The sequence below is a fragment of the Ziziphus jujuba genome, chromosome 4, assembly GCF_031755915.1.
Source record: "Ziziphus jujuba cultivar Dongzao chromosome 4, ASM3175591v1".
NCBI lineage: Eukaryota > Viridiplantae > Streptophyta > Magnoliopsida > Rosales > Rhamnaceae > Ziziphus > Ziziphus jujuba.
In genome coordinates, this window is record NC_083382.1 from 32,582,769 (window position 1) to 32,594,407 (window position 11,639).

An 11,639-nucleotide genomic window follows, 5' to 3' on the forward strand; every position below is an offset into this window, starting at 1 on the left:
ACTTTGCTTGCTTCAAATCACTTCACTTACAAAGCGCTTTCCCAACGATCCTGCAGCGCTGCTTGACTAATAACATAGAAAAGGCTTTTCTCGCTTGTTTAGTAAAGTCAAGCTTTGGCTTTGTTCCACTTCCTCAACGGACCTACGGACTACCTAGTGCCAATATAAGATCGAGGCGAGCGATGATTAGAGATAGGGGCGGGCCATGAGCTTACTTCAAGTATTTATTACTCTGGTGGCAACACGTGACAGGTGAATGATGTTTGGGTAGGAAAGAGATCATCGGAGAAGTATGAAAAAGATAAAACATTTACAAATAAAAAAAATGATTATAGTTTGTTGATTCACTCATTTAAAATCCAGATTTATATATTCAAAAATTTATTATTATCGATTCACATAGAATGTGATCTAGGACACAATGGGCGTTTGCATGCTTCGGTAGGAAAAAAGATAAAAGATTTTACAAATACAATAATAAATATATAATTTGTTAATTTACTCATGAAAAATCCAGATTTAAATATTTAAAAACCTATTATTATTATTATTATTTTGTGATTTAGATAATAATTTTTCTCCTCCCCCACTTTGGTGTCTCGAACCCATAACCTCTGTGGGAATAAGATCATCGAAGAAGCATTAAAAAGACAAAAGATTTTACAAATATGAAAAATAATTATATAATTTGTTAATTTACTCATGAAAAATTCAGATTTAGATATTCAAAAATGTATTATTATTACACCCATGATTTCCCACAAATGTGAAACGACATTCAAAAACTTATTAATTCCATATAATATCAAAAAATTGAGAAAAATTAAGAAAATATTGAATAATATATATTTACAGGCACCAAAATAAAAACCTCTAATGCATAAATTGATTAAAACCAAAAATAATAGATATTAAAATCCTATGATTAAAATATTTGTAAACTAATATGTAAATAACATATTCAATCCAGTATTTTCGAAATTAAACTTATTGATTGATTTTCCAAAATTATTTCTAATTTATTTGGATTTGAATGCTCAAATTGATCCATATAATTTATTGTCATATGGGCTATGTCATTCTTCCCTTCTTGGAAAAACACTCGGTTTTCGATTTTGAAATTGAAATCTTTCCAAATAAGTGAAAAAATATTTGTAATATTTCAATTGTCTTGGTCTTTAGCACAATCGACATCGTAAGTTTGTACACATTTAAGATAACAATCATCAAACTTTATATAGGTCACCAAATCAATCACACCATTTGAATTGTTCAAATGATAAATTTTAATTCCAAAAAAGGTCGAAATAGATCAAAAGTGGCTTTCTCCAACATGCTCCTGGGAAAAATAGATCTAGATCAAAATTTAGGGGTTTTTCATTTCCAAGAGCATGAAGCCAATCGAAAAAATTTAGATTCATTGACATTAGCCAATTAGGTGGGATAAGACCAAATAGATCATTGTATTGCTGCAATTGTGTGATTTTGTTTCATACTATTCATCTATCAATTCATCACAAACCATTAGTTCATCAAAAGCATTAAACGTAGAATCAAATTTCGATATTCAGAAACTTAGTGATTCCATAGAATACCAAGAAATTGACAAAAATTGATTACTTTTAAAAATTATTTTTAATTTATCTGGATTTAGGATACTCAAATTACACCATATAGTATCATCCAAAAAAAAAATTAAAAATAAAAATAAAAATTGCACCATATGGTTTATTGCCATATGGCCATATCACACACCAAGCCAAAATTTAAGTTTTATTATTAGATCATGATCATCAGATACACAAGGTAGGAGCCTTGAGATATATTACATACATGGATATATAGCATACGGTTAATAGCAAAGTTCTTACAAAAAGGAAAAAGAAAAGAGGGGAAAAAAAATTACACGTGGCCATTCTGAAATATTTCAACCAAATCTAGATAGCTGCTTTAATTTGGTTGCTATATAATTTTGCTGAGGTTCGTCGCATAAAACTGGGTTTAAGTCTCCTATTTATAAAATCATTGATGGCTGGCTTCTTCAAGACGACCAACTTATAAAATTTCTCCTTACTTAATTACTACATATTTAAATATATACACTTACAAGATCCAAAGTTATCTCCAGAAAGCCTCCCGATAGAGTACCTAATTATAACATATAAAAAAAAAAAAAAAAATCACCATCAATTGGTTAGCAAATCTCAACATGTATATAATCATAAAGAGAAAAGAGCTATGCATAAGAAAAGAAAGAAAATGTTAAATATTACAATATATTTTGATGAAAATTAAGGATAAAACAATAAATAATAGCCATTAAATGGTTGGGTAGGGTTAATTGGATCATATCCAGGTACTTAATTATATATACCTTAGAATCCAAGCAAAATATTAAATAAAAAGGAATCTAATTCCAAGTTTAGCACATAGAATGTCGAATAATACATATGAGCTAGGCATGAGAATTAATTAGTTTATTAATCTATTTTTTTGGGTATGTTTTGTAAAATTATGGTATCTGATAGGTTCAGATTTATAGTGCTAGTGATCAAATCTAATTCACCAATATGAAAATATCGCCTACGCTAATATATAATTAGTACTTTTTTATGTCAGTGATATGAATGGCTCTCTTCCAACTGATATGATTAAGACAGAATAATATACAGATGTTGATATACCGCTGGAGAATATTCATAAGCATGCAAGCTGATTATTTTATTTATACTTTTTTTCTTGACGTGTAAATAATCAGTTGCTGATCTTATCCATTTCTAAACAATATCAAGATTGCTACTTCCTGTTTCACTAATAGAATAAAAAGATTGTTATCCGAGATTTCACCAAATCCAATTGGGACCTATATTTTAATTTATATATGTAGTATATATGCAATAATACTCATCTGTATCTTCGAATATCATTATAAAATGTAAAAGCTATTTATACACGAACAATTAATCAAAATATAAACAAATATACAATATACAATATACATAAAGAAACTAAACTTGTATCTGGCAAATTAAGACATATACTAATGCCATATGCTTTCATGTCGAATTATTTGCTTGAAACTAGATGCCTATGAAGTCTAACGCACATCTTATATACCAATAAAAACTATTATAAACAGTGCAAAGATGAAAAAAAAAATTAATAAATTAATGAAAAATAGAAACTAGCTATTATAGGGCGAAATCTTTAACAGTATGATATGTTAGCATCTTTATTTTACATGTAATGGAATTCTTTCAACTCACACAATCCCATTCCCATAGCTTTTGTCTATTCTGAAAGTGAAGTCACATAACAAGTTATTGTAATGCATATCTATCTATTGAGATGATTTCCTTATGATGCATAATTTTAAATCTAGATTGAAACTATACATATATAAATATGAATATGATAATTTCACTTCAAAGTCAATATCATATTTAGTCACCTTTTGAAGGAACATGGGTGGACTCATGCACCATGTCCTCTCACCTCTTTAGTCATATATGTCTCTTTATATAGGTTTAGTAGTCTAATTTATCCTAGCTAAGGATAAACAAATAATTAACAATAAATGTTAGAAGAGAAAAATATAGAAAGAAACTAAAAACCAATAAAGTAGCATAGAGAAACTAAAAGATGTAGAGAGAGGAAGTAGAGAGAATAACTTTTAATATATATATATATATATATATATACACACACGAACAAAGGAGCATTTTTATAACTATTATTTTAGTGGTGGAATTAATACACATTGATAAGAACGTTAATTTCTAGGCTAACGAATTAGCTGCCAACAAACAATGTAATGAACCAAAGGGTAATTTATGGTAGTAAGTTAATCATTTGTTCATGTACAACTGAACCTGACAGTATTCAAAATTAAGCTTATACATTAACTGGTACACATATATGTTATTATATATAATGAATTTAAGTTTTACATTAAAAATGGTTTTTAAGTTTTTTTTTAACGATTATATTAATATATGTATGATTATACATGTAAACCTTTGGATGGTATGGTACAACCAAAGAACCAACAGCATGGTGCATATATATATATATAAAGATATGTACCACCTAAAGACAAGAAGGAATTAAAATAGGAATTAGACGGTTTCAATTAGCTAGACGCCAAAATGCTACTGGAACATAGAATGCTACCATTAGCCCATATTTTCCCTCTTTAAACCTACCTGACAAAAAACACCACAAAAAACAAATGAAGTGATTAGTTTAGTATCCAAGAGTTTTTAAAATCAATTTTTAATTTTTATGAGAGAATAATATAAATGTGAATGAAATTGTACGTCCTTTTTTCAAAGCTAACTGGCTTTTGAGTTCTCATTCGAAACCTGTTCCAATAGAAATTGTTTGGTAAATAGTAGCCTATCTACCTATATCACTCACTAGAAGATGCTGTACTTAAGAGTAGCTGTTATGTAATTATCTTTCCACGTGCTCTTTTTTCTTTTCTTATTTTTTATTTTTTATTTTTTTGAACCGTGTCCCCTTTCCTAACAATAAAACAGTAAGCATCTATGCTACACAAAAATTACCAAATCACCAATCAAAATAAACATTGATATAATCCAATGCAAGGTGCCCTGATCATAATGCACTTAAATTATGTATACCTGATTTTGCTCTTTTAGCTAGTTTTCTTATCTATTCTATTTATAGGCATTACCTGAGATTTTATGATCAAACTTCCATCCGTTATTTATCACTTTTTTTTTTTTTTTTTCCTTTTGGGTGTTTTTTAGCGGCCCAAAGTGAGGGCAGCTTCCACGTCGAGCCTCCATGCAAATCCTCCACCGTCCATCTTACACACATCACAAGGCATCATCTGAGTGTACTTGTCCTTTCCCAACCAATACTCAACTTTTACGTGGCAGCTAAAGCTTGAGTAACAGCTGTACGGCAGCTTTTCCTTTACTACCAACCGAACCCTTATCTCCCATGACTGCCCTTCCTCTTCCTCACCTCCTCTCATCACCTTAACTTTAACCATCCTCTTGAATGCCCCATTCACCCACTCTACCCTATTCATACCGTCTGATACCAACCCCGGACACGTGTCGCCTTCCAGATTGCTTATTCTCTCCACGTCCGTACCCCCAAACCCCATCATCCCATCCATGCATTTGCCCGTCACGTATTCCACCGTCACCCACGTTTCCACAACCCTCTGATCCCACATCTTGTCGTTTCTCGCTCCCTTATTGTCGTCCATATCCAACGGTGGGCCCAGATTTCCCTCCGGAGGGTGGTGGTTATTTTTTGCAGCCGTACGATCTAACTCTTTCTCATCGCACCCCCAAGATCTGATGTTTTTGGAGAATTCCAGATCGCTTTTCTCGGGCAACAGTTGCAGCGTTGCCACTCTGTTATCCCCTACGTCCTTTGATCGGCCTGTCGTTTTCTTTCTTTGGTACCCGCTGTTGTTCCTCCGAACCCTAACGTACTTTCTCTTGGTTCTCCCTTTCGGAAGGTACGTTTTTTTACCGTCAACAAGCGAACCGCCCGGAGCCTCGGCTCCGGTCGCGGGTTTCGGAGCGATTGGACGGAATCTGAGCATTATCCGATTGATTATCGACTTATCCTGTGCACCACCGGTGTAACTTATCATGCTCCATCCATCTCTACCGCACTCCATATCTATCTCCTACTACGATACAATCTTCTCCATCAGACAGATTCCTAGCCATCTCACTTTCTCTCTCACTCTCTCTCTTTTTATTGCTCGCTCGGAGAAAGAGAAGAGTGCTTTTGGAGTGTAGTCTCTCTCTCTCGCTCTCTCTCTCGTTGGAGCTCAGGCGATAATCATAGCGAAGGGAGCGTGACAGCAACACGTGTCTAGGGCTCCCAAACAAACAACAACGACGGCATTTGATTGGTGGATTTTTGGGTTTTTTTTTTTTTTTTGTGGGGGGGCCCAACTTTTAAAAGCAACGTATCCGGGCGTAAATAAGGACTGCAGGTTGGTCCCACCCACTAACCAATCAGAGACGAGAAGGTGTCCTGCACTGCCGAAAGCGGGGGTACACGTGGGCTTCCCTCGGGCTTAGAAAAGTGGAAAGCCTCTCTGGGGATGTTTCGAGAAAGAGCACACGTGGTCCTTTTCTATTTGTAAAGAACAGCTAAATTCGGTTTCCAATCAGTTAAATCGTCAAAGCCTTTTTACTCGCCTCTCCTAGAGCGTGAGCAACACCTCCAAGAGAATCTTGCTCATCGAGGAGGCCATTGGCCCAGAGAGGATATAAACAAGTATTAAAGAAACAACCACCACGTGGTGAAGGGTGAGTGTGGGAACAGACTAATCTCATTTTTTGTATTTCTCTTTCTTTTCTTTTGATGGGTGAGTGTACGATGAGGACGCGTGGATGGTCGATGACTTGGTGGATCTTTGGGGCAAGATTTTTGACGTCATTCGAGAAAGCAACAATTTTCACTTTTTTTTTTTTTTCTTTTCTTTTTCTTTTTCCGGTATATAAAAATAGATGAAAAAAGTGAAAAGGAATTACACAGAGAAAACGAGCTGTGATTTGTTTGTGCCTAACACCTAACATCCACTTAACGTCAAGAGAAAAATACTAATTAAATGAAGAAAAATATGGATAAATTTTTAATGAGGTTTAGGAAATTCTGATAGGGTAACGTAATCTATATAGTTCAAACGTTGAATGGAGTGGGGATAAGACCTATTTCTCAAATGCATGTGTTTCGATAGGGTTAGCGTAAATGTGTGGGAACCTAGCTTTATTTATATTAAACTTTTTTCTGATAGGACAACGAAACTTAGCAAAAATTTCTAAATGTGTGACCTACAAGGTGAACATCTTTTTCTATGTCTCATTTTTACGGATGATACATACTTTTCCTGTTATTTAATTATTTTATATAGTTTTTGACCTTTTTAACAAATTTTTTTTTTCTACGTTTAAGATTTAAATAAAATTCAACATCACGTAAGTGTGAAGAATTTATCACTAATCCAACCTTATTTGATATTTATAGATATATGTATATATATACTACGAATTGCTTAAAAATATTATGAAAATAATATAATAAGGTAAAAGTATGTGATAGAAACGTCTGAATTCTTATGTTATCTATATTTATAACATAGCTTATTTCAAAGCATTTGTCTGAATGCAATATGGTTTGTGCATTTAATCCACGTCCTATATATGTCTTTAAGAAAATTAACATTAAACTAGATGGGGTTTAGTACATGTATGAGAATCTTTCAAATACATACACAATCATTTTGTCATGGTATGTTTCATGATTTAAAATCAAAGTGACCTGGTGGAAGTTTCCATATAGCGTTGCGTGGCAAACAAAGGGCAATAGAGAACCCCATTAGTTATATATCAATACAAGATGCCTAAATATGTGAATGCCACCACAACACGTATATATCATTCATACGACAAATACCCCCTCCTTGTTTTGGGCTCCATATTAGATAAATTTTTGTTTTCTTTTTCCTAAAAACAAAAGCAGCTGGCTAAAGGTCATCGACCATTTGCCTTCTTCTAAGTATATCTATATAGTTTTGTTGTTGGATATGCATTTGGTACTTATGAATACAAACTTTACTTTCCAAAAACTTATGTGTTCAAAATTTTGTTTTCGTTTTCCCAAGAAAAAGAAAAAAAATAAAAGTTGTTTATAGGAAGCAAGAAAATAATACCTGATATTTAGAGAGTCGAGTTATATAGTCATGATAGACCCAAACTTAGAGCAGCCTTGACGTCGAGCCTCCATGCAAACCCTCCACAGTCCATCCTCCACACATCACAGGGAACCATTTTCAAACACTTTTCCTTTCCCAGCCAGTAGTATCGTAGACTCACTAGGCAAGTAAACGACGTCGTATTAGGCAACTTGGTTTTAGTAACGATTAGCCACACCGTCATAGTCTCCGGCGGTAACCAACTTTTTCCCACCGGAACCTGTTGCCTCACCATATTCTTGTACGCTTCGTTCACCCACTTCACTCTATCCGAGCCGTCCGATACAAACCCTGGACACGTGTCCTTATCCAGATTATTTATTCTCTCAACGTCCGTACTACCTAACGCTCCTACTCCTACTTCCATGCACGTGTCTGTCACGAAGTCCACCGTCACCCACGACTCCACTATTATAGGCGGAACTGCCGCCTTCTCCACCGTCCGATGCTGTACGATTCCGTTATCGTTGATCTGGACGTGGCTGTTGTTAAAATTAATATTGTTAATCCACAACGTCGGTGGTGGTTTGGGATTATCCTGGAGAGGGATGCTCGCAACCGCACGATCAAGATTATCAAACCTAGATCCACTAGACGGCTTATCTTGACCGTCAGTGTTTTCCGGCATGAGTTGAAGCGTGATAGTAGCGGAGTCCAATCCTACTTTTTTGGAGTTATGATCTAAGGAGTTAGAAGATCTACTAGGACTAGTTGTACTAGTAGTAGTAGTGGTATTATTCTTCCTCCTCCTAGGATTATTTTTAACCCTAACGTACTTTCTTTTCACTCTTTTCCCTGGAAGTAAACCGTTCTTGTTCTCCTGCGAAGTTCCTTCGGGAAAAGAACCTCCGGAGGCCGGTTTCGGCGCGATCGGCCGGAATCTTAGCATCATCCTATTGATTATCGTATTATCATGACCACAGCTAGCCATGTGCCATCCATTTCCACCGTCCATCAAGCCGTACGGCCGAGATGCTCTCACTTTCTTTGTGTTTTTCTTCCTCCTCTTTTTTCCCTTTTTTTTTTTTTTTTTTTTTCGGTGTCTGTCTCTCTCTAAAGTTCCTGATGGTATTTTTGTGTGGAAGTTTTTTTTTTTTTTGGTTCCCCGGAGAGCGATAATCATAGCGGAAGCTCAGTGGCTGGGTTGGCAAACACCACGTGTCTAGGGCACAATCTAACAGTGTTAGAAGCTGATTGGTTGGATTTTAATTTTTTTTTAATAAAAGAATGGGACCCACAGAAAAAGTGGGCGTATCTTGGCGGTGTAATTGATGTCTGTGATTGGCCCTACGTGTCAGCCAATCAAAGTATTAAATCTGTCCAGCACTCCCTGGAAAAAGAAAGGACACGTGGTTTTGTTTGAGGGCTGAAGCATAATTTTCTTCCAACCGAAATGGAAAAAGAAATGGGACCTACTGAGTCAGAGAAAGGTTCGAGAATTAGTACACGTGGTGATTTGTTATTCGGACAGAACATGTGAATTCGGTTTGAAACAGTTAAAAGCCAACGAAACAAACATTTCGAAAATTTCTACCCTACCCACCCACACACGCACCACACTTGCCAACTCGGCGCGTCAGATTCAGTTTACAAGATTTGAAAAATGGTGAGGTTTGATTGGTGGACTGTTCCACATTGTGTGGGTGAGAGTGGGCGTGAGTTTTGGCTTTTTTGGTTTAAATGTAATCAGTAATCGTTGGATACAAAAGGACGCGTGGATGCTGGGATTGAGGATTTACAGACAAACTGAATCCTGCCCATCATCTCTCTTTTACAATCTAATTGGGGGGATTTTCATTTCATTTTTCACATCATATATATATATAATAGAAATAGTTACAATCAATATGATGGGGAATTTATAAGTGAAATTGAATAAAATATTGAAGAATCATTCCATCTGAATTGAATATTAAAAGTCTTAAAGATATATCATCATGTTATTTTAAATTTTAATTTTTGATAAAAATTAATACGTGACTCCAAAAAACTTTAATTTATTGGACAGAAATGCGTACAAACAGCTGTAGAAATACAGTACAAACAGCCATAAAATTTAGGGATAAGAGGTTACAGAAAAAGGCGATTTGGGTGAACGACATCTATCCATAGGATATATATATATATATATATATAGATATATAATCCTACTAAGCGTGTTATCCTATAGTTTTCCTAATGTCTTGTACTGTACATATTAAGTAAAAGGATGGTGATTGATGAAGCTGCAATAAAAAACCATTCATTACTCATGAGTATGTACATACATATATGTATACATCATATGAAAACAATGAATTATGTTTGGTTAAAATATGCGTTTTCATGTGTTATGCGCTGTATAAATGAGCCGAGTATCATTATTTTTAAATTCGATTCCATGATTTTAACCGTGTGATTTTAACAGTGTTAAAGTTATAACTCATAAAATTTTAAAATAATTTATTCAAATTTAGCTCGACTAGTATTAAAAAAAAATTTTAAAAAAAAGCTTAGCTCGATTTACTTATGAAAAAAATTCGGATTTAGTTTAATTAAGCTTAAAATTTAAAAATTTAAAAATTTGAACATATGCTTTTTTTAAATAAATATTTTAACATTAACAATTAATAAATTCCATTCATTCTATTAATTTAATTATAAAATTAATTTATTTTTAAAAAATTTATAAATATAAAATATAAAAAATATAGTTTATGCATTATAAATATTTAATATATTTAAATTCATAGTATAATTTTTTCATAAACATATATAAACAATAAATCGAAATTAGTCACAAACTTAATTTATTATTGCAGATCAGCTTGTAAATTTCATTTATTGTTTAAGATTTGCTCCCTTTTTTTTCTTTTTTCTTTTTTTAACAAATCGAACTCCCGTATGAAAAAATCAAGCCAAGCTCGAAAAAATTATGAGCTATTCGAGCCTATTTTCAACTCTAATGTTAATTTAGAAAAAGTAACATTTCAATTAATAAATTGAATATTAAATTTATTTTATTAAATAATAAAAATAAAAATTGGGTAAAAATATAATTTATTGAGATCGTACTATTCCACTTTTTCTCATCTATTTGATCTGGGTATATATATATATATATATTTATTTATATGTATATATTAATAATTTGTCAAATTTGATAAACTAGTATTTGCATATTTAAAAATTTTTTGAAGTATTTTTTTCTTTTATGAAATATTGATAGAAAAAAAAGACCGTTATTCATTTTTAAGTAATGTTAAAATTATCAAATAAATTTACAATTAATAGATAAAGTGGCATGTGTCTAAATTTTATTATTTAGTATATTAATATAATCTAGTTATAAATAAACAAACCCTTTATTAAAATTTTTTCAATAATTGATAATGAGATTTCAATGCATTTTAGATAAAAATCTAATAAACCTAGTCAATCAATGAAGCTTCTTAGTGGTTTCCACAAATTTTTTTATCAGAACAATGTACTTTTGCCGAAAGGAGTGAATAATTAATCTGCGTATTGTATTACAACTTAAATGTGAAAATCGAATTGACTAATACAATGAAATTGAAAGAAAAAAGGCAGCTTTTACCAAACCTTTTTTTTTCCTATAAAAAAAGAGAGAGGCTAAGAGAACTAAGATAAGAGTTATAGAAGTTGAGAGAGAATAAAAAAATAAAAATAAAAAAAGACATTTTTCAAACTAGAAAAAAAATAAAAAAAAAGAGTGATAAACATAAAGGAAAAGAGAAGGAGAAAGTGAAAGTTGCAAAAAAATAATAATAATAATAACAATAATAAAATAAAAAATCATTATTGATAATCTCTAGTTTTGGATTTCCTTCATGTAGATATTTTTCTATGTGTAGCCAAACTTCTAATTTTTAGGAACACAGTA

General features: G+C 32.7%; 2 protein-coding genes across 4 annotated transcripts; both read right to left on the reverse strand.

The window, feature by feature from the left end:
- Nucleotides 1–1,757: 1,757 nt before the first annotated feature.
- LOC107415149 (uncharacterized) lies at nt 1,758–7,573 on the reverse strand. 3 transcript variants are annotated; one of them, XM_048472024.2, is made up of 3 exons: nt 4,700–7,573; nt 4,090–4,201; nt 1,758–2,148 (listed from the first exon to the last, which is right to left on the reverse strand). In XM_048472024.2, the coding sequence occupies exon 1, from the start codon at nt 5,666–5,668 to the stop codon at nt 4,772–4,774; it is 897 nt and encodes a 298-aa protein (XP_048327981.2). In that variant the 5' UTR covers nt 5,669–7,573; the 3' UTR covers nt 1,758–2,148; nt 4,090–4,201; nt 4,700–4,771. The 3 variants fall into 3 exon arrangements, with proteins under 3 accessions (XP_048327981.2, XP_048327982.2, XP_015878918.3); XM_048472025.2 differs by having other exon boundaries at nt 4,090–4,205; XM_016023432.4 differs by lacking the exon at nt 4,090–4,201.
- A 140-nt stretch (nt 7,574–7,713) lies between these two features.
- Nucleotides 7,714–10,005, reverse strand: LOC107415148 (uncharacterized). The gene has a single exon (XM_016023431.4). The coding sequence runs from the start codon at nt 8,877–8,879 to the stop codon at nt 7,743–7,745; it is 1,137 nt and encodes a 378-aa protein (XP_015878917.3). The 5' UTR covers nt 8,880–10,005; the 3' UTR covers nt 7,714–7,742.
- Nucleotides 10,006–11,639: the final 1,634 nt, after the last annotated feature.